Genomic DNA, 24,972 nt, shown 5'->3' on the forward strand with positions numbered 1-24,972 from the left:
GGCGGAGGTTGAAGCCGGGAATGAAGTTGAGCCCGGGAAGACGGGAGGGGTGGGGGGAGGTGTTTTTAAGATTTGGTTTTATTTCTCATTTCTCTACTCTGTTTTGCTTAGTAATAAGTAAGATGAATTCCCTCTCTAAGTTCTACTCTGTTTTGCTCGTGATGATAACTAGAGAATGATCTCTCCCTGTCCTTATCTCGACCTGTAAGTTTTCTTTCATTGTACCTTTTCTCCCCTGTCTAATGAATCAGGGGAGTGATAGAGCGGCTCTGGTGGGCACCTGGCCCCCAGCCAGGGTCAACCCACCACAGCACCATAAAGATTTACAGTAGTTTCCAGATGAAAGATACAATTTCCTGAAAGCCACTTCGTCACCAGAAAAATCTACAGTTGTCCTCCTTCACCTATCCCAAATTATGTTTCTTGATTTTTTAGTCTTGCAGAAAACCTTCTTCAACTTAATTAGATTTTGGCCACATTGTGTGCTGAACTGAGCCAAACATGAAAAATCCTAGTATTTTAACTGTTGCAACGCACCTCTTCAGGATTATTAACACATTGGAATATGTAGGGAATGTATTGACAAGAATACTTTGTTAACAAAGTAGGGTAAACCACAACACATGAAACAGAAGAGGAGAAAGTTGGTCAAGGACCTTCTAATGTGCCCAACTCACCAATAATTCTGCTGTCTGCAGGAATTAAAATACAAGTAAACTGCACTTCAGTCTTCTCACTAGTTTAGCCAGTATTTGCTACCTGACTTTTTAAATGACAGAAAAGAATTCCTGAAGAAAACTTTGAAGAAGGAAAGGATGTTGATGTCATGTATTAGCTCAAGGAGGAAAAAGTGTTGAGGGGGGAGAAATTGGAAAAAAAAAATAGAAAAAAAAAGAGATGGATAAATAGACATCCTAAGCTAGTTTCCTGGAGAAACACAATGGCAGAGACGACATGTTAAGAAAACTGCAAACAAGCACTAAACATCAAAGTCAGTTAAAGTGTGAAGGATATTATCAACAGAAAGTGAAAAAAAAAACCCCTATTAAAAGAAGAATTAATCATATTTAGAGACAAGTAAAATAATCTTGGAAGCTTCATTTGGTGTGAATATCAGAAAATATCTCAGCAGTTTTGGATAAGAGATGTCAAGAAAAGTCAATTATAATAAGAGTTTATGCAACTGACTAACAATTAACAAAAAGAATGATGGCAACAGCAGTAGCCAAGAAGCTAGATCTGGAACATGCTTCAGGAGAAAGTTAAAGCCTGTTAATGTAAAGTAAGTTTGCACAAGATTGAGTTCAAACATGATTCTGGATTACATATCAACATAGAATGACAAATACTGGCAGCTTAATGTGGAAAGGTACACTTAAGAGTCAAAGAAAAATATGAACGGATAAAGTACAGTGGGATCCTTGGACCCTTTGTCAGTGGAAGAGAACAACTGCTTAAAATAATTTAGAAAAAAAAATTACATATAGAAAAAAGAGCTAGGAGACGATATTATGGTTCCAGAGAAGGGAAAGGCCTCTTTTCAGGGCACCAGTAACAATTGCAGTTAAGTCTTGTCCAAGTATAGAGTTCAGTAAAATGGTCCTTAGAACTTGAACAAATGTAGGAAATTGTAAAGATCAAGATTTCAAATCCAGATGCCTAGAGTTACTCTACTAAAATCATGGTTAGATTTCAAAATAGTAAACATGAATTTGGAAGCCTACATCAATTACAAAACTTTGCTAAAAGTGCATTCTTTTAATCTTATGTTAAATTCAACATTCTTAACCCAACAGACCTATGCACTTATTTTTCCAAGTGTGTTCTCCAGAATTACTAAATGAATAATAAAAAATACTTGATCTGTATGCGTGTGTGTATATGTATATATAAAAACACTTATTGTTATCTGCAGGTAACATGCTAAACATCCTCACTGGTGAACAGTTCACAGTGCATAACAAATCCTCTGGACTATCTTTACTCCTTTTAATAACTATTATTCATATGGAAGTAATAAATTAAAATGATTATACTATATTGTTTTGCAAGGTTATTTAAAGGAGATCAATAAGGAAAAATAATTTTATCTCTTTTTCTTTTAAGCTGCAACACAATATAAAAAAGTAACACGGCAACAACCGATCTTCTCAACAAAATCCAAACCCAAGTCTCTTATGACTTGGTAATTAGAACATTTTTCCTTACCATTCACTTGGAGAATATGAGTTTGATAGAGCTTATCATAGCCATCAGCATAGCAGGTGTAATTTCCCATATGAGTTGTGGTAACCTTAGTAATGTACAAGGACCCATCATCTCCAAAATCCTAGCAGGAAAGATTAAAAACAAGGTTATCGTAATCATGCCTGCATCTCCACAGTAATTATTCTCATCATCTTGGCAACAAAGCTGTGATGCAAATATCAAACATCACAAATATTAAACCAGAATAGCTAACAGTAATCTGAAAACCAAATATTATATTTGTGAATGGCAGAGTTTGATCTTGCCACATATATCGTGTCTGTGAAAGAAAATACAAGTTTTATTTTCAACTCTGTAGAAGTAATATGTTTTATTTAGCTATGATAATTATTTACAGAAAAAAACATATTTAAGATTGCATCTGATCAGATAGAAAAACTAAATCTCTGCACAATTTAACAATGTAAATGACATCCTGTGGAAATGTGGTCATCCTTTGAAATGAGCAGATACACAGAAAAAAAACCTAAACCAACCCTCATTTTTCTTCGAGTCACTATTTTTAACTTCATGATTTTATATATCTTTAATTGGCATATACATTCCACTGGATTAGAGTGCAAAATTTGACCCTCATTTCAATTCTCAGTTCAATTTCTGTTAATACAGTGTCATTTAAAATTTAAAGCAAGTCCAATTTAGCTTCTTCCAGTCTATGTCTCATAGATTCTGAAGTGCTTGTACAAATCCTGCTAGGAGTTGTTTTTTCTACATTATATTCCATGATTTAATTTTTCAAGGACACTTCTTAACAGTTAGTTTCTTTTCAGCCTCACCTAGCGATCTTTTTATTGTTATATATGCAGTGTATTTACATAAAACAGAGATTAAATTATTTGAGCAAAGAATATAAAAATAGAAATGAAAAACTATGAAAAATGTCTTTCACTCTAGTAGATAAGTTCTGTTGTAAAATATTTCATTCAGAAATTAAAGTGTATAAACCATGATGAAGAACATGCAAAACACAGTCACTGCTTCATGCTAGGAAAAAGTATGCTGGGTGAACCCATGCTCTGTAATCACATTACTAATGTTAATATAGTCTGTCAAACTCAGCTACCTTTCTTGTGTATTTAAAAAGCTGTTTCAAAGCTTCTCGGTATTCTTATGTATACAATACAGCTTTCTTTTTTCATTTTTATCCTAAACTTATTCATGGTCAGCGTATAGCTATTTTATACTCCTTAACATAAACTGCCTAAAATAGCCTTTAAGACTGCAAAATAACTTAAAATATCCTCTCCTTATGATTAGCCGCAGGATAAGGTACTATAAAAAAATACACACATGCACATTATAATTATATGGAGCACAAATATTCACACACATACAGGCTCAGACATAGAGCCCAAAGCATCCAACAGGTGTCTGATTCATTAGAATAGGGATAATTGCCAAACTACGATATCTACAAATTCAGTGATTCATTACAGAAGCACTATTTTTGTAAACTGCTTTCAAGGATCTGGTATTCCAGACGGCAAGCGTTACTGGTAAAGACCACAGCAAAGGAGACTTTCAGTACATCAGCCTCTTCCATTTCTGTTTTGACCAGGCCCTGTGCCCAACTCAGTAGCAGGCCCGCATTTTCCCTAGTCTTCTTTTTGCTGCCAATATAGCCCTGAACCTCTGTAGAAGACCTTCTTGCTGTCCTCCACGTTCCTCACCAGATTCAATTCCAGGTGGCTTTCGCTTTCCTAATCCTTCACACTCAAATAATGTATTTATGTTTTTCCTGGGTCAGTTGTCCTTGCTTTCATGTTTCTTCCTTTTTATACGCGTTCTGTCAGGAGCTCCTTGTTCATTAATACAGGCCTCTGGCTGCCTTTGATTTCTTGTTCATTGTGTCAGACCATTCATAAGCATAGAGGAAGTGATCCCTGAAAATCAACCAGCTCCCTTAGACCCCTCTTCTTTCCAGCATGGTCTCCTACGGGATTCCTCCAAGCACGCCTTGAACATGCCAAAGTTTGCTCTCCTGAAGTCCAAGGTTGTGCTCCTGCTTTTTGCCTTGCTGCCTCCTCTTAGGCTCCTCAACTCTACATCTCATAGGCAATGCAGCCAAGGTTGCCCTTACCTTTATATACCGAACCAGTTCTTCCTTATTTTTAAGCACGAGGTCCAGTAGAGCATTTCCTTTCACTGGCTCCTCTACAGTGTGTGTTAACATCATGACTAAGACAGCACATTCAAACTAGAGGTAAAGTGTTCTTCCAGTCCAACTAAATTGTATACATCTCTAGGGAGTAATCAAAGTCTGCTGATGTTAGAGCAAAAGGAACTACTAGTAGTGTTCAAGGTGAACAGCCACTACATTCTTAAGGTTTAATCAACTACTTACATGATTATATGAGAAAAAGACATGTTAATGTTGAACCCTGTAACAGAGAACACGGTAGTATTGGCTCAGTCATGACTGAATTGCCAATTTTCAGAACTCTTCAAGTTAATCATAATTTAGAGTCTGACTAAATGTACCATTTAAAAAAAAAAAAAAAACAAGACCCCAAGATCATCTATAAAAGTGACGTGAGAACTTTTTATAAACACTAGTCAGACTAGTGAAATCTCCTGTGGTACAGCCACATTGCTGTACTTTCTCTTTTCAGATATCAGAATCAGGCATCTCTCTTGTCTCCTTTTCCATCTTTAAGCTCAAAATTTCACAGGAGATGGATAGGAGGAAACATCTGGATTACTAACATTATATCTGCAAATAACAGTATAAAGCTCTGAAAGTAAATTCTTCTATTCTACCTGTCAATGACAGAATATGATATGAGCTCTGGACACTGAAACATTCTCCTTTGTGATCAAACCTGTCTGTAACTGACTCTGACATGGGGGGGGGGAAATCATAGTTCAGTGAAGGTGGCTGTCCAATAGTCAAAGGAGATTAAAAACATTCCCTCAAATTTTGCACAGAGTTTTCCCTGGGTTCAGCTTATCCTTTTTGCCTAATGTATGCTTTATTTGTTATTAATGAAAGAGGAAAAAAAAAAAGGCATTTAAAAGAGTGTTTAAATATACATCATACCATTGAACCAACAACTTTTAGAAGCACCTCTTTCCTTATATCACAAAATATTCCTGCTAGTGCCATCCTACCAGTCTGGGATGCACTCCATAGTCCATTTGAACGAAGGTCACCAATTTAAATGTGGGTAATAGCCAGAGATCACTGGAGCAGAATTCTTGCAGCAAAGAGACTGAAACTGCAGTTATAAAAAGTATTACAAATAGATACATCATCTTGAGTTTAAGTAAGAACATGTAATTTAAGAAATTCTTTGGCTGAAATTGCCTTATGCCTTTAGAGATACCCTCTGCAACTGTCCCAAAACTACTGTAATGTCTGTGGAGCTCAAAAGGATTCTCTCCATGTATCAAGGGGAGGAAAAATTCTACATAAACTCAGAGATGTCATTTCTCTTATGCTCCTCAGTCAAACTTGGCCTCCCCTCCTTCTTCACTGACCTGGGTGTCTGCAGGACTGTTCCTCTAACATATTGTGACTCCTCTGACTGCTGCTGCTGCTGCTGCTCAGTTTTTTCTTCCCCCTTTCTTAATTATGTTATCCCAGAGGTGCTACCACCACGGCTGATGGGCTTGGCCTTGGCCAGCGGCAGGTCCGTGATGGAGCCGGCTGGCATTGGCTCTATTGGACAGAGGGGAAGCTTCTAGCAGCCTTTCACAGAAGCCACCCCCGCAGCCTCCCCCCACTACCAAAGCCTGGCCACGCAAACCCAATACAGGGAGAGAATAGAGAGATGTGCGAGAGACTCAATGGGTACGCAGGGGACAACTCCAACGAGAAATAAAGGCACTCAAGAGAAGTGAACCAGACATTTGGGGGATCCCACACCCCAGCCTCAGGACTGCACATCACCCAGATGGACCTGCTATTCTGACCTGCCCAGCTTCTGGACTGAGCCACAGGGAGGTCATGTAATGAGCTGCCACAGTCACCCACCCTACTCCAGCTTCTCCCTGGACTGCACCATTTCTCCCATGGAACAGGGAAGTTGAGTAATTAGTGAAACCACATGTATCTGTGATTAAAGTGTTTTGGTAACCAATCCCATTTAACTTCTGTGCTGTCAGTTTGGTCCTAAAAGGCAATATCCCAGCAGAAAACAGTTTGGTTCCTTTGTGCCTTTATATTTATAGAATTCTTATATACATCTTACTAAAATCGACTTGTTTTTAATTTCTTCACAAACTTTGTAAACTTCTCTGTAAATTCCTTAAATTCACAGAACAGTCTATCAAAAGCTTTTAAAAGCAGAAAGCACAGCTCTAATATCTCATGGAGTCCGTAAGCTGCACAGAACTTTGATATAAAATATATTACTATGTGCTGCCTTATTCTTACATTCTAGCCTTTGAAAGTTATCAATGACAAAATACTGGGCTAGATATACCTCTGGTCCATTATGACTATTCTTACATTCTTCCATGATCTCACCTACTACTTTCCCAATTTATTGAGATTTAGTTTTTTCAGTCCCCATTGCATTACTTTACAGTTTTTTCTTCTTGCCCAGAGAACATAAACTCCGTGATTTTATGCTCATATTTCACTCAAGCTACCTTTCCTTGTAACATCTTCAGTCTTCTTGTAGACTGAAATTTAAATGTGAAAATTTAAACATAGATGAACTTACTTTTAATTTTTCATTTTTCTTTCCTTAAACATACTCAAAATATTTCTTCAGAAAATATATAACACTGTATTTCTTAGTCCAAAGGTGTTTGGGCAACTATATTTCACATTGCACAGCTTTGTGCTTCAGACAATTCTGCTAGTTGCTCATTAAGAGAAGAAAATAACTCACCTAAAAATTAACCCACCTGGTAAGACTGTCAATAACTTGCTTTTCTTAAGATAACTATAGCTTTCTCTATTAGCACTTCAGTTATACAGACAATATTTCTACCAAGCCTTCAAAATGCCATTATATGTTACCACTACAAAAATAAAATGCTTACTTTTTAACTTTGATTATGTGAATCAATACAACTGGATTTCCTTTCAAAAAACCCACCTGAATAACTCCAGCAATTTTCCTAGTTGGATTTTTTTTATCTTTATCTATTTCTAAAGTGTATGAAGTAGTAAGTTCAATTAACTTTTTCCCCCTTACCAGCTAAACACGTTTTCAAAGTGTTGCTCTTCAAAGTATTAGTGGAAGAATGAAGAACAGCTCTTCAAAAGGGCCACACTAGAGGTACTTACATTTTACCTAGCCAATATTATTTGCTTTCTAGAATTTTTTGCCTAACCTCTGCCAAAGGTATTTGTGAACAAAATAGGACATAGTAGAGTGTATTGACATTTAGCTGCTACAATGCAGTCTGAAGACTAGTTTAATTTAACATTCCTTATACTAAGTTATTAGATATTGCTTTGATGCCCGCTTACCTGTTCCAGGCCTTTGACTGATTCACTGTAGTGTGATGATATCTTTAGGTACGACAGCTATTTTCTAAGTAAACGGATGTCCGTGTTATGGCTTCTCCCTTCTTTTTCACAGAAACCATGGCTAAATCATCCCTGTAGCTATTTTACTCAGAGACATCATTATTTCAATAGGATGCCCACATGACATTGTCATTTCATCACTCAGAGTTTGGGTTTTATGGATGGGGTTTTTGTTGGTTTTTTTGTTTGTTTTGTTCTTTGATTTGGTTTGGGTTTTTTACAACTACAAAACAAATTTCTCTAGCTTATTGTTATAATGAGTTCAATGGGTATTACTTACAGCAAACAATATATAAAGAGAACTGAATGTTGTAAGCAGTATTTGAAAAGGGATGGTGAAGTATGGACAGAGTTCTTTGACACTGAACGTTGACTTATATTTAGTGTTTTATAGAATAACTCACAAGCTAACTCACTGAAAAAAACTGCATCCATACAGACACACACAAGCATCATTGAACCAGAGCTTCAAACATCAACAGCAATACATGTAGAAAAGAGAGGTTTTTATCTTTTGAAAAAATATTTTATGACCCTAAAAACATCGCTACAAGCTTAATCTTTGTTAAATAGACTACTGTTCAAATAGAAATGGCATGGTAGTTCTACAATTAAATTGAGAAACTATAATTATTTTTGTCATGCATAAAAAGATAGAATTGAACAATTATTTTAACAATGATTCCACTGCAACTTTGTTCTGTTGAAGGACTTGACATTTAAGAATCATGATATGTGTCACGAATAACTAACAAAGGAATATGGAAAGAAAACATTCATTTGACAATGAATCTTTGCTTAGTTGACTTAGTGTTAATACAACAGAAACCTAAAGGTGATTTTTTTGTTTCTATATCAATAGTTATTTCCTTTGGTGTTAAAACTTGTCTTCATGTGCTAATGCTTTGCATATGAGAGAGTCTATGATCATTTGCCTGCACTTCTTAACAGCTCTAGAAAGACTGCTGCCAGCTCTCCCCACAGGAGAATGTATAATGAAACAGATTGCTTGAATTTGTTCATCATCACAGAGACTAGGATTTTTTTGTTTTGGTTTGTGGGGCTTTTTTAAACCACAGATAATTTATTGTCGATATATTGGTCTCTTAAATAACTTTTTTTTTCCTTGCATAACAGCCTTCTGTATTCCAAATCTTGAGTATTCTCTCACCTAGACATTACAAACTTCTCCCCAAGACACATCTCCCCCAAAATGAAAAATATTATGCCTTTATTTTCCTTTTCACTCATTGTATCCACACTGTTCCCTGCTCAAATATCACTTGCAACACATTGCTGAGAATTCAGTTCAGAGAATTTAAGAAGTTCAGAAAACTGAATTAGAAATGCAGTCTAGATCTAGGTGATCTGAAACCATTATGCCCAAAATTGACAGAAGACAGGGGTTTTTTTTAATAGAAGAAAACATGATTGTTCTAGAAAAGAAGGCCTAACTCCCTACAAAATAGCTTTTGATCTAGTGCTTAGACTCCTATGTAGCATATGGGTTTACCATAGTTAATATATGTACATTAATGTACATAATTCAGTCTAGGGCTTGGTACCTGGATCTTCCACATTCTGAGTGATCCATGATCCAAAGGGTTCCTCTTGAACTCAAAAAAAAGGGAAGTACTTTCTTTCTGTTTTTTTAATTGGGGTTTTTTGGTTGGTTGGTTTTGTTGTTTGCGATTTTATTACTTTTTTTTTTTTTTACTCCAGTAATTTTTCAGGCCTAGGTGATAATTTTCTGACCAGATTTTACGGGGCCTGTTTTATGTAGGTTAGAAGAAACAATTGATACAATTTTCTTATGGCCTTAAAAATTTTCAACTTTTAAAAAACTTCAAAATATTACTCTTAAATCCAACACGCCACACTTTGGAGGAGGGGCGGAGAAAAAAAAAAAAAGAAAAAGAAAAGAGATAACAATGACAATAAGAAAATGGCATGGTTTAACCTGGCAGGCAGCTAAAACAACCACACAGCTCTCTGCTCACTCCCTTGCAAAGTGGGATGGGGGAGATAAACAGGGAAAAAGTGTAAACCTCATGGGTTAAGATAAAGACAGTTTAATATGACAGAAAAAGAAGAAAATAATAATAATAATAATAATAATAATAATAATAATAAAAGAATTTAAAAAATCAGTGACGCACAGCGCAATTGCTGACCACCCGCAGACTACTGGTGCCCACCTAGTTCCCGAGTCGTGGTCTAAACCCCTGGCCAGCCTCCCCCAAGTTATATACTAAGTATGACATCATATGGTATTCAATATCCCTTTGGCCAGTTTGAGCCAGCTGTCCTGGCTGTGCCCCTCCCAGCTTCTTGTGCACCCCCAGCCTCCTCGCTGGAGGGGCAGTATGAGAAGCTGAAAAGTCCTTGACTTAGTGTAACCTTTGCCTAGCAACAACCACATCATCAGTGTGTTATCAACATTATTCTCATCCTAAATCCAAAACACAGCACTATATCTGCTACTAGGAAGAAAATTAACTCTATCTCAGCCAAAACCAGGACAGAAAAAAATACAGGAACAAGGATATGAGAACTGAAGATGTGAATTCTTAGTTACGTTATCCTCAGACAGAAAAACATTAACTTACTGGGTCCTTAATAAATGGAATTAGCAAGCACCAAATATTTTGAATTAATAGCTTTTTGATTACATATGAAACCTGTATTTCTATCTGTGGCCTTTGAGAAACCTAAAACAAAGAGAAAAATTATATTGCTTGGTATCTTTTTTTACTGGCAGTTAATAATGTAAACACTGTAACGCTATTATACTAGCTCAGTGACAAAAACAACATAATTTGGATGGTGATTTTTCCCTCCTTTTTGAAAAGAAATCTTGATTTTCTTATGGCAAAAGGGAAAAAACAAAACCCAAACATGTGTTTCTGAACTGATCAGGAAAATCATTTGCACCTAAGAATTAAAGTTTTTCAGTGGTCTGCTATGGAAAAGCTACATCAATAATTGCAGCCATCTAGGTATTTTCAAAACAACAGTTGTTTGCCTGTAAAACACAGTGAGTACACATAATCCCCTTCTTTTCTTACACATCCCTCCACGCTTTCTGCATTTGATTTCAGTTGAGTCATGGAAGTACCAGCAATACCAATGTCGCATTTTTGTTCACATTTTCCATATTTATTTTTCAGTATCTGTAACTTACTTTATAACAAGGACGCAGAGAATAGATAACTGGAGGGTTAACTGGAAACATGTTTAAAAATAATTATTGATGTATGCTTGGTTTGCCAGATAAAGTCAGCTCAGGTTTTTCATGCTAATGTCAATTTTACAAGTCCTACTTTCCAAGTAATCAGCTTCTCTGTTCATGTTGGCAGAGCAATGCAACTCTGTAGTTTGCTATTGCATGTCAGGAAGAAATTAAATTCTATAACGAAATCTGAGAATAATTGCATTTGGCATAACTCCAAGATTTTTTTAAGTTTCCATTTTAGCTCAAGAGGGAAAACAAAACCTAAATTTCCTAAGCACAAATTTTGCCTAGTTTCTCTCAATCTCATATTTTACAGCTGCAATAAGAACAAATTGTGAATCTAGTGTAAATCCACTGGTTGAAAAACCAGCTTGACAGAAAATTGTAAATCAAATGAAAGCTTAAAGAAAGAACACAGTGTAATATAGTAAGCAGCAGTATAGTATATACAGTAGAAAGCAGCAGGATCTTAAAAGAAACTCTATTCCTAAGAATGTAACACCAGACAACTGTTCATCATTATTAATGTAGGCTAACTTTAGTCAAAGAAAACTAATCTTCATAAGCTTCCTTTACAGTCAGTTGAGAAAGCTGAAGGTAGCAAAATCCTTTCATGGAACAGTTCAGTAGATCTGTCTTTGCTCATTGCTTTCAGTCTATCTCTCTCAGCTGACCATGGAAATAAACTTCCTAGCTACAATTAGACATTTTAAGTATTTGATTGGTCCTCTGTTCATTGACAATGGGGAGACTGGGGTTCAGAGGAGTAATTTTTATAAGGGTATTTTTCAGCACAGCAGGTGATCATCCAGTGAGGAAATTCAGAACATCTAATTAAATCTCAGATTTTGAGGAAGTCTTCATCCATATCTTCCTAAGCTTGTCTTACAAATGGTCAATGCAGAGATCACCCTCTACTATCTCTTCCTAAAATAAGACTTTGTAATTCATGAGCCCTGACCACTAGTTGAATTGAACAGGATTTGTCTGTATTTAGCAAATCTGAGAAAAAGATTATTTCTCTGACTGTAAATGAATAGAATAACACTATACCTACTTAAATAAGTAGAGGTGTATGTTTTTTCCTTTACCCTCTTGGATATAGTAAGGATTGCAGTTTCACTTCATGAGGAAATAGTAACATCTAATAAATGGTAACATCCATTATTCTACGGAAAACATGCAGCAGCCTTGTGCTTTTCTAAATATGTCAGTGGATTAAAAACTAGTTTTGCTATTTTGAAACCTTATAATCTTACGAGTTTCCTAAGAACCTGCAGAGGGACCACACGGAAAAGTGCCATAAAATCCCTCACTCCTAGATCACCAGTGAGAATAACAACTTCATTTTACACTTAGTCATGTAAAGAGAATTTAGATCTTGTATACGGGAGATACGAACTAGACATAAGCAACAGCTTTGCCAAAGTACTAGAGCTCTTGAGGCTAGCCATAAAACATCACTAATCTTTTACTTACCAAAAGACTCTGTCACTTTACGCTATCTTGCTATGAATCTGCAATAATGACTGCTAATTTGTTTAGACATTCAAAATCTCCAACTGAGTAGATACAGCATATATTAAATGGAAATTTCAGCACGCTCTGATACAGCTGTCTTTTTTATTGGTTCATGTCACACACAAAGATCTTCAGAATGACTCATATATCATTTGACTTCTACTCCTTTTTAACAAAACAAATAGTTCTATAATCAGATTTGATCGGATAAAGTTATTTGATATTTGGCTCTCATATTTTTAAATTTAACATCATGTGACATGAATTTATAATAATTATCCAATTATCACAGTTCATTGCAATTCCCCCAAACTGTTTTTTGTTTTGTTTTTTTTTTAATCAGCTTTAATTGTAAATGTATTTATTATTACACTCCAAGCCTCATCTGCAAAAAGAAACTAGCTTTGCGCTGTGCAGTTTACTTGTATCAGATCACATTCCAAAGTGACATCTAAGTGCTAGGAGGCCCCAGAGAAGCAGGAGTACTGACACAATTTAAATTTTAAGGTGACTCAATTTAGGGTCAGATTTGTGGAATGAGCTTGGAAAGAGCATCCTTATCTCTATTTCCTTTCTTTAAACACATTTCATTTGTAGGAAGAGGGCAAAGAAATCATTGAATACTTCCTAATTTTTCCTGATTCTAGAAAGATCAATTCTACATTATTACACTGGGATAAGATTGAATTTATTTTCACTCATTTAGCTCAAAAACACTTTTGTTTTAAATTTATAAAGTTTATTAGAGTTTTTGATCTTCCTATTGCATAAAATATTGGGTTTCAGTTTTAGTTTCATGACTTATATTGCCCATAATTCATAGCTTTGATTTCCGAACTGTGCTCATCTTAAAGTATTAGAACTCACTTATTTCACAGAAGCAAATTTCTCAGGATGTTTCTTTACACACTCAAGACAATCTACAAACTAGACAAAAATAACCCTTTGAACTTTCATATTACTAAAATTTTCAGTCAACTGTCATCCAGTCCATCCTATGTATTTCTGAACTATCCTGGAGTGAGACAGCTAGGCAGGAAGAGTGTCTTCAAGCTTTACGTAGCCTGCAAAAGCTCTGTGGGATAAAGTTTCTTTTATTACAAACTACTCCATGTACATGTGATAAATCAACCAACAGGCAATAAAATACCTTGTGAAACCCATACAGTTTTCAAATATTTTGCAGACAAAACTAGCTAAAACAAAAAAGATAGTAGGAGATTGCCCACCAATCTCTATGTGGTGGCTGAAGAGGAGATATGGGGGGAAAAAAAGAAAGAAAATATAAACCTAGTACCTTCAAACCTGATTTTAAAAATCAGAATGATTCACTTTATGTTATTTGTAGCTTACAAGGGAAAAAAAAGTATATTGTAACTTGAATAGTTTTCTTTAAGATGATCTCTCATTTTATATGCAGCATTAATACATGATCTCCAGACAACAGTAGAGACAAAACAGGACCAGTCACACACATTACTTGGATTAGTAAGACAGTGCCATTTATGTCAGTTTGTTATCAAGTATGTTATATAAGAAATGGGCACATACATGCTTAGAAAAAATTTTTAAAGCATATACCTGAATACATAAAACTCCACTGCCATCCTTTGCTCTTTGCTTATAAAATCAAAATATTGAGAGCTTGAACGCTAGCACAGCAGCTTCACTTAACAAGGGTCTAGCCCAGATTGACACGCTCAATACTCAAAAATATCTTTCTTAGAGCCTTTTAAGCAAACAGCAAATCTCAGTCAATCTGAGCTAAGCACATAATATGAGCTGGAATACAACAAGCAAAAGCTGAAACTACACTAATAAAAATTTGAAATCAATTTACATTTAATACCAATCTTTGTTATCTGCAAGCTTCACACACACATTTCCTCTCTTCAAACCACTAATACAAAATTACACGTTCATCAGTCTAATCTTTTATCGCAAGAAAGCTTTACTAGGCAAGATCAATGATGTCAATGAAAGAAGACACTAAAGTGTCATTGGCAGCTACCTGAAGACTTTCACTGCAACCACTGAAACTACTCATGTAGGAACAATTCTTTCCCCCCCCCCGCTTCTCTACATAAATGAATTGTGATGATACTTTTTAGTGATAGCCTTTGTATCCTTTGGTCATAGTTTCTGAGCAGGTAAATGGTAAGCTATTGTGAGAAGATCCTGGTACAAAACAAGACAAATAACGGCGTTCAACAAGTTGCCTGTAAAAACAAAAAGTTTCAGCATGTGGTGGCACTGACAAACATATTTTCTAGAGCTGTACCAAGCATGACTTCTGTTCTTCTACTAATATGAAGCCAAGATGTTATGAAGAAAGTTCATAAGCGTACAGGTATCATACATTTTGACGGTTGTTCATACACAAATAAAATAGCATAATGCTGAACTAACACGATATCATCTTTTCTACATGTTATGACTGGCGTTTCTTCTTTCTGGTACATATCTTTGTTAGATCTAGTCTCTCTTCAAGTCACAGAAATGAGGATGGAAATTCTCCATTTCCTAAAAGGACTGTGAATAGTGGTTGTTAATATTTTCTGGCTGTTATTAAAAAGTGAAGAAATCTTACTGATATTTAGCAACTTTGTTCTTATTATCTGTTTATATGTATAAAGTTTACTATATCCTGCTACTTGCAAAATTTCTAGTAAAATGAGTATTATTTTGAAGCAAAGTGCCTAATTGAGGCACATGTGTTTCTTATGCATTGTAACAGTTTTAAAAAAAATAATCAAACACAACTACTTTCAATTGCACAGTTGAAAATAAGACCATAAACTCCAGTTAAACAAGACACTACTATAAAAGATTTATATGCAAATCTGAGTATCACACTGAGTCATGACCATATTATTGTGTTCTCTCTGAATTGAGACTAACAGGTTTCTTTTTCTGCTTTTCTGAGATCTATCAAAATAATTTTACTTCTCGGTACACCTTTATTGTTTATATTTGTCTCTGGTATTTATTCTTTGCTTTTTTAACTACTGCATTCTGTAATTGACCTAAAAGTTCATTAGAAGTACAAGTCCTTTATAAACCATGAAGCTATATACACTATATCTTCTTTTTTCATCTTTGTTCTATGCTTTCATATTAAACAATGGGACAACGCTATTCTTTGGAAAACCTCTATGCTACTGTCACCATATGTAACTGTATTACTGAAATACCATGATACAAAATTTTCTTATGTACAGTACAGTCTTTGGAAGACTGAAATGCACAAAAGTTCTTCTTCTGTTGCTGATTCCTCTAGTTAACCCTTGGTTTCAATTATATTTTATTCTAATTATAACCTTATCATCAACAGTTGCTGCTCATAGAATTCACGTCAGAAATAAGATCTTTCATACAGAATGATGGGAGAAAAAGTGGGTTTTTTTCCCCCTTCCTTCTTTTTACTATAATTTAAAATATTATATTTTTAACACTCACAGCTTAAACTTCAAAGTCTTTTCCATGAATTAATTTCTTGTCTGATGTAAAAACTAATGTATATCATGTCAAAAACGTGAAAGCAAACCTTTCAGTCACCTTTCATTAAACATGAAGTCTCAATAGCAGGAACAGAACATGAAGTGACAATAGCAGGAACAGAATTCTTAACATTTGCCAAATTGCTGCACAAACTTTAAAACATCCTGTAGACAAAAGTGGTATAGCATTGATATTTTACTGTGCCAGAGTATGGCAATTCCATTTGATTTCTCATTAACATAAACAGGTCTGCAAAGACAGACTTTTGCCTGGAAGGAGCACATACTCTACAAAGGAAGACATAGTCTCATCCCAATTAAGTAACAGGAAAATTTGAAATGCAATGTGCAACTATTGCTGTTATCAAAATTCTTAAGAACAAATGGTCACACAAATCTGATCTTAAACCAGACAAGATAACATATTTCAGATAAGAGTGGACAAGAAAGTGTTCTTTTCCTAAGATGCTCTGAATTTTATTTTAGGTTAAAATTTTTTTCTTCTTTTTTTTTTAAGTATTCAATTAAGTATCTATACAAAAATACTTAACATTGGAAAATATTAAAATAGTTTCCTTAGAAATGTTAATCATCAGCAAAACAAAAACATATTTGGTAAGTATTTTTGGGTAACCATCAAAAATCCAATCACTTTTATCTTATTTTACCCACAAAAGTATAATAAATAGTGCAGAATCAGTGACCTTCTGTAAATGTGCCTGAATTCTCCTTACTCTAGGGTAGGATAAATTTTTATACGAAACCAAAGTAGATATTATTTAGGAACACTGTTTTGACTTCCCTACTCCTGATTGGAGTTTGAAGTGCTACAACAGTGTTACAATATACATGAAAGGAGAATTAGATGAACATCATTGATGCATCTTCCTTTTTGTAATTCCCACCCACTTTGAAGAATACATCTCCTATGTTATTTATCAGACTAGATGGAGCCCAGGTCAAGCTTCAAAGAAAAAAAGTAATCCTGTGAAGAACAAGAAAGACTGAAAAGTTGATTCTCCATCAGGTCTTGGCAGAATATTTTGGAATGTAGAAAATGGAACCTTCCACCTCCAGCTAGAACAAGTCCCACTCACGTAAGGAATCATCAAAATATCTCATTACTTGTACAGATTTTCCAAAGACTGTGTAAAAATAGTATGGTTGCCTTGATCTTATTACCTGTAAAGCATTGCCAAAATGAGAGTCAGAAGGCAGAACAGCAAACATAACAAAAGGAGCCCAGCTGAGAATAGTCAGGAAACTGTAGAGATGACCATCCTCAAGACTTTTTCTTCAGCTCAAAGTTGAAGCAAGACCAGATGATGGATGGAGAAAGAGCACCATTGCCTTATTGAGCTAATTGTTCCCAATGGTCCAAGGTTTTCATGATTGTGGCATGTAAATTTGTTACAGTATTAATCATGGTAAATGTAAAAAATAAAAAATTATTAAAGCCCTGTAAAATACACTGCAGTTAAAATTCAGCATTTTAGCTACATAGATGTGAACTAGAACTAGAAAGCTGCAAGAAAAATCAAGCAAAATTACAGGAACCATTAAAAGTACTGACAGATAAAGGCATTGCCAAAATTCATGCTAAATTTAGGAAAAAATGTAGTTTATTTTATCTCCCCTCTATTACAGAATAATGAAAACACTTTGGCAACAGAGACAAAGGTTACTTACATCCAAACAGAAAAAGTTCTGAATGCAAGCTTTTTGAAAAAGGAGCTCTAGATTATCAAGATGGCTATATACAAGTGGTATAAAAATGACAAGGAAAGGAAGAAAACTCAGGAAGGTGATAACATTTACATATGGCACAGAACTTTGGGTGATAAAAGAGAAATTGGTCTGTACTAAAGTCGATCATCAATAAAATTTTGATATGAATGGATATATGGTACTGGGAGTATGGGTAGATAGATCACTGAGCAGTTTGATTCAGAGAAATCTTAAATATCACCTGAAAAGCGTGGCAGACATACCATCTGCTGTTGTAATCCTGTCAGAGCTCACAAATTAAACAGGCTTGATCTGGGTAAGTAATTTGCTTCATGTCACTTTTGCAAGTAGCGGCACTGGCAATTTTACAGGTGGGTGGTGCTTCTCTTTTTGAGTCAGTACTGAATTAATACCTTGGTACACTTTTGGAAGATTTTTTTTTAAAAACTGTTTTGTTTTTTGTTTTTTTAATATTACAAATGCCAGTTGAGCCAACTTCCCAATAGACAATTATGCCCTACCTGTATTAATTCTTCCTCCTGGGATGCTTCTGTGGGAGGGGCAGAAAGGGTTTCTTTTTTTGGTGTTTAAGCAATTGCGCCTCTCTGTTCAGTGAAACAGACTCCTGGATATTAAAGCACTTTTGTTACTGGTGATGTGGCCCTCCTATTTAACGTACTATAGCAATGATTTGAAAGTCAGGACTGTAAGCCACAGGAGGCCATTAGTAACAAAGCATCTTTCTCATGCTTTTAAAGAAGGACTGACATTTTTGCTAGCTGTAGCCTCGTCCAGGTTGCTCTCTTGAGACTTCTTTTCTAAAATAATAACCTGAAATCTTAGTATTCTTTTTGCACCCTATAAAACTCTTTCACACAATTCGTATCAAAGCTGTGGAAAATCTTAAGTCTAGTAGGAGAGCAAAAGTACTGCAAAATGACCTGGACAAGTTGGAAAAATAAATATGTAACTAGTAATAAAAGCATTCAGAAATTATGCTGGTTTTCACCCAGCTGAGGGAATGTACACTGCAGAAAAAAATGACAAGAGTAAGTCTATTACTGTACATAAATATCAAACTGCAATTTTTTTCATGCAGTAATCAGAAATTAATAGCACTAGCTGAATTTGCTAGTACCAGTAATATACAGTACAGACATAACCTGCATCCCTGTATATATACATATACAGAAGAGAGAAAACTGTGAATTTGAATTGAAAAGAAATGGGGGGGGGAAAGATGCTATGGTAGTGAAAAAAGATGCTTACAAAAATTCTGAAGTCAATTTATAACACAATAATTCTGCTAATTTCAAAATACAGGGAAGATGGGCAAGAGTGAAAAAAGGTAGGTGTGATAGAATAAACATTTGAATTAGTAAAATGGTAGAAAAATCAATATGTATTTAAAAGACAGCTTGTTGAATGGAAAACATTAATATAAACGAAATCTCTAGCGCTGTACCTTCCTCAAAATATTTCCATGCATCTACAAAATCTGCTAATGAGTATTTACTATAGAAAAATTAAAAATAGAACAGGCAGGCGTGGATATAAATATATTGTAAGATACAAAAAATAATGATGATGCAAATCAAGTTGTTATTTGTTGTCTTTGTATTTTACTTTTAGAAATGTCTAAATTTCTTAAAAAGATGTATTCTGGAATCCCCAACGAAACTAGACAGAATCAGCTGCAATGTACAGGAAGATACATCTACAGAGAACAAGGATAGCAATGTTTTGAACACCTTTGATATTCATATATTTCAGCTCACACAGATGACCCTCTTAAAGAGCTAGGAGTACAGACCTATCAGTTCAACTGCTCTTCTAAAGATGCGTTCAATGCACTGTGTTAAGAAATTGGATTGGAAGAACCAATCCATTCAGAAATCCACAATGTCCCTTTTATTTTATTAAGAGTTCCTGTCTGAAGATGTCAACACTGTAGCGTGCTGCCTTCCTGGTAGTTGAACATGGCTTGCCTAGGGTTATTTTCAAGGCAGGGCAAGGAGGAATGGATGTACATGTTATATTACCAGCTTTCACTGTCATAATGCCTTTCATTTTTAACTTCTGAAAAACAAACAGGAAAATACTAACAGACTCAGTTATTTTGGATAAGATTAGCAGAAACAACTCTAGAATGCAAAATTATGAGTACTGCAGGACAAAGGGCTCAACTCTGCAAGAAGCAATTACTTTGCCCAGCTCTCTGATAAGAAAAGGACCAGATCATGATCTCAGTTACGCTGTTGAAAGGATGAGAGTAGATTATGGTCCACAGAACATGATTCTGTTCACCTCTGAAGTCAACACTTTCATTTCTAATGAAGATAAAATCAAGCAGAGTCATGTAGCACAAGAGAAGAGAAAGTTCACGAAGATCTTAATGCTTCTTCATAAATAGAAAATCATCACCTGGCTCAAAGTTAAAATAGTCCCCACCATAAAAAGATGTGCATAATAAGCTGTATCACAAAGTTCTGTGGTATTATAACTTTGATTAAGCCAGAGTTATAGAACTTGTATGTCCAGATTATTTTAACAGGAGTCAGTACTTGTGAATGAAACCTTACCACGATCTTTTTCACTCTAGTTCATTAACCCAGGTACCATCAACACTGGTACCTGGTTTAAATGTGTCTTTACATTGTCATGAAAACACGGTGTACAGTCTAAAGTAGCATTCATCATGCCATTACTAAAATAAATATCAAAATAGTTTCAGTATTCAAAACAAATAAGACATGCCAAATCTTGCAAGTCTTACATGTATCCAAAGCTTCTCTTTTGTGTGATTTATCCCACTGCTAAATTAATTAGGACTCAAAATCAGATTCCAAAAAAGGGAAGAGAAAAACAAAGGAGGAGAACTGAATGAGATGATTGTACTGGTGATCAAGACTAAATACTTTTGGCATATCTATAAGTAAATAAAAAAGCATTAGAGATTCGATAAAACTGACTAGCATCTTTGACAATAACTATTTTCACTTCACTTTTAAGATGGAATGCAGATAAAAAAATGGCATTTGATCCATTAAACAGAAAAGAGAAGGTAATAATACATCCTACTTAAAGATTGTGTAACAGATAAAGGGCAATTCAATACAGATAAAAACAGAAATGTGCTGACTTTGATGAGTCACTGTTAATCAAATTCAACCACTTCATTAAAAAATTCAGTAGAAAAGGTATGAGAGAGATGTAACAGATGGGTTTAAGAGGTGTCATAAGCATAATGTATGAGGAAAACCTGCAACAGGGCTGTTACAGTGAACATATATCCTGGTTGTAACACACAGAATACTGCTGGACCACATAGAAGATATGACACTGCAATTGATGCATTGCAATTTAACTATTATTTACTAGGGAAAGTTCAAAATAAGCTGGTCAGGAACCAGCTTTTGATTTGAACAAGATTGGAAGCTTTTTCACTACAGTACTATGACCGACCAATTTCATTTGTTCATTGTTGGACTATGAGTTACTGTCTTCCAAAAAGGAAAGGGTTAGGAGCATCACCTCTGAAAGGAAGGTCAAAGGGAAGGAGATTATTGTGTTAACATCATAGGACCCCTACACTTTCCTTCATACAGGGGTGAGAGAGTCACAGCAAAGACTCCACAAGATAAGAGGGGCAATAGCAAAGCTTCAGGGAGGATGAAACCCTCATGAGGAATGAAGCAAGACCATGCAGAGCTTCCTGCAGCAATTCAGAAAGTCACTGAGTTGAGTGAAGCCAACCCTGGAAGCAGGCATTCCCTCTTTTAGGACACCGGAGAAAGAAGAAATCCATTTATATGAATTTGGAATTTTATATGAATTTGGAATTTCTATTCTGTTTTACCTAATAATCCTCATTTTCTTTATATTTAAGTCCTCTATTTGATATCCTAATAATTTTTTTTTTTTGGAGATTTTTTACTTTTAAGAGTTGCTGTCTTTGGGAAGCAGGAAAAAAAAAAAGATTGAGGCATATTTCCTTGACATTTCTGGCTCACCTGGGATTCTGTCATAAACACAAGCACAAAAAAAAATAAATTCTTGGCAGACAAAGCATTTATATTTACGACCATTGCCTTAAAAACATAACTGTGTCGCACTAAGAACGATTTAACCATGTATAAAGAGAAGTTTGTATGTAGGTCCATACTATCCCATGGGAGAAGACAACGTGAAATGGAATAATTCATGAGGTACTTCTGAGAATTTTCTTAAGAATAAAAAAAGGGGGGGGAAATAGGATGGGAAGTTGGAAGGAAGAGGGCAGATGTCAGGAGTCCTTTCTAGGAAATATGCTTATCATTTTGGACAATCTGAAAACATTTCTGTCATCAGTTACTGAGCAGAACTCTCCAGAATGGAACATGGTCTTTCAGAGGACACGAGCTTTTAATGGCATCTCCAGTACAGTCTTTCAGAGTTGTGGTTTTTGTTGGGGGGGGGAGAAGGAGGTATCAATATGAGAATGTAGACTGTTGAATGACATCAAACAAATGAATGTTGTAATCTGTAGATTAATTTTAACAAGATGAACAAATGAGAAGTTTTGAGAGAAAGATAATCCATACATAACTTCAAAAATGCTAAAATGGAAACATTGGACACATTACATGCTTCCCATGATGGTAACCTAAAGAAAGATATCATGAGCATTTATCAAAAAGTTGAACTACACTCTTTTAAAAAAGTTACTAATTTAAGTATATGAGCAGATGTTAAACTTCACATGTGCACAAGTCATCTAAGTAGATCTTGTATGAATGTAAGAACAAAGGGCAGACATCTTGTAAAAAAGTGCAATAGCTGACAGGCATAGGGAAGAAGCTGAAGGCAAAACTGAAGGGAAAGGTCAGAAAAAAATAAAGTAAAATGAAATATAAAAAACTGTTTAAAAAGTGAATGAACTAACATTTTAAAAGTGCATATTGCATTTGGGAAAGATAATCTGTTATTTTTAAATTTTCCATATGTGAGAATTATTTTCTGTAATGAATAATAGGTTAGAAAAAACATATTGAAAGAGGTAAGTGGAAAGACAGATAAGAAATTTAAGATGCAGGATAACAGCAGGAAAAAAGTCTGTCTAGAAGTTTACTAAAATATCAGTAAAATATCCTGTGATATCAATTCTGTAGTGAGTCATAGCACAAATATGTTATAATTTAAGTGAAATCTGCAGAGGCATACAATTTTTCATGGCTTTGTTCAGATGGACGCTGATTATCCCGAACTCTCATCAGTTTGAATAAGAGAAAGATCAGCAGCAAGATGCATTACTTCCACGAACAGTAATCATAAGTACCATAAGAAGAGTTGAGGAGTACTGAGGACTTCTAAAATTACCATCTGGATATTATCAGTAACATTATTAATATCTGACCACACACTTCATAGCATTCTCTAAGTTATTTTAAATGCACTACTTAAATACAATTTTCATTATCATCCCTTGAAAGTCAAACATTATTTCTTAACATTTCTTTAAAATGTCTTAAAGTATATAACACTATTCGTTATTTAAGAGTGGCTCTTAGCCACTCTGTAAATCAGAGCCTTAGACACATATCCTGTGTACTTTCAGTAGAGGAGTATACTATTTTTCAACAAAATAGAAATTCAACAATCACAATTTGAATTTAGAGTTGCACTCTTTTGCTGCTTCTTGTCGCATTTTTCCATTTGGCAAAACACGAGGACATTATATCATTCTGAGTTTGTCCCTCCCTGAAGCCAATAGCTTAACTCATATTGAGAACTGCATAGTGCAAAAACTTAATTTCTAGGTATGATTACTTGTTATGATTTACAAAATCACACTGTCACTACTGCTTAGTCTGACTGGTTTCCTGTGTATGTGCTGACTTCCAGTTATGGTGATCCTGGATGCATTTTGCTGCAAAAAACATAAATATTTATCTATCTTCCTAGGTCACTGCTTGTCATGGTTTTTTTTCAGAAACTGTACTACTGTTTACACAACATTATTAGTCTTGAGATGCATGGATGTGGTTCTTGTATAACTGAGTAAATTAGCAATTCCCAGAGTTAGGTGAACATGATTGTAGTGTATAATATAGCCATAGTAAAGCCTAGAATACATTGCCTCTGGGGACATCTTAAATTATACAAGGACTTAGGGCTTTTGAATGTTTAAAATTGCCTGAATAAGTACAGCACATTCTTTGGTGGTTAAATTGCAACATAAACTGGAGCACACTGTTTCCCTCTGCATTTGTTCCTTTGAAGTTAATATTTAAGTACTAAATTCATTTTCCATAGTGAAGTATAAAACACCACTTTTTTTGTCCAATTATTTTTCTTTTCTCCAAGGTTTTATTATTATTACGTTGCCTGAATGGATACTAAATTGTGGCTACATAACAACCTTTAAGCAAATGTGAAACTGTGAGAATCAAACAGGGAATATCTGATGAACAAGGTTCAGAAAGGTATAGAATGATCAAAGAAATATGGAAGGAGGGAAGAAAAAGAAACAAACTAAAGGAAGATCTAGAAATAAATCTAGAAATATAGAGGAATCAAATCAATGCAAACAGTGAAACATAAAATCAATTCTGAGGAAAAGAGACTCTGGGGATCAATTTAACTCAATGTCTTTATGCCCATTCTTTTTTTTCTTCTTTTTTTTTTTTGTTTCTAGAATCCATTAGCTCTTTCTTCCACTTTTTGTTAGTTTATCTACAAAGATATATTCGATTAACATCACCTACATATACATATATTTGAGTGCTATTAATTTTAGCGCCTCACCCCATGGATATTGGCTATGTCACACTATATTCGAAACATAAACAAACTGCTAATATTAAAAGACTACACTATAATAAATTTTTTTGCTTAAAGACTTCCAAGCATTGCAGTTTGTTTATGTTTTTCTTAAGCTAACAAATAAATGATGAATACATTCAACTTCAGAATTATGTGCTCCTGTCACTGGAAACTTTGACGGCCTTTACAGTTCTTACTGCACCCGTACACAAAATGCACACACAGACATCATCCCGGCACTCAGGTAACACTTTGCAGACCTGTTTATGTTTGGGGGTTGTCAATCCAGTATACCATGACGCATTCCTCCTCTCCTATTAAATGTAAACAAATCTGGCCAATTCTAGCAATTTCAATTTTGCTTTGAATGTCTGATCAGCACTGCAATTTGACTTCAAATTGGACATCTCATGAGTCTTCAAAAATTC

The 24,972-nt window shown here is 35.0% G+C and overlaps 1 protein-coding gene across 2 annotated transcripts in view; it reads right to left on the bottom strand.

The window, feature by feature from the left end:
• FSTL5 (follistatin like 5) overlaps nt 1–24,972 on the bottom strand; it is a 317,677-nt gene that overhangs the window by 73,345 nt on the left and 219,360 nt on the right. For both annotated transcript variants that reach the window (XM_075751811.1, XM_075751810.1), the window contains exon 8: nt 2,209–2,329. In XM_075751811.1, the coding sequence (XP_075607926.1) occupies nt 2,209–2,329 (121 nt within the window). The remainder of the gene's footprint in view (nt 1–2,208; nt 2,330–24,972) is intronic.

The sequence above is a fragment of the Balearica regulorum genome, chromosome 4 (genome assembly GCF_011004875.1).
Source record: "Balearica regulorum gibbericeps isolate bBalReg1 chromosome 4, bBalReg1.pri, whole genome shotgun sequence".
Lineage (NCBI taxonomy): Eukaryota > Metazoa > Chordata > Aves > Gruiformes > Gruidae > Balearica > Balearica regulorum.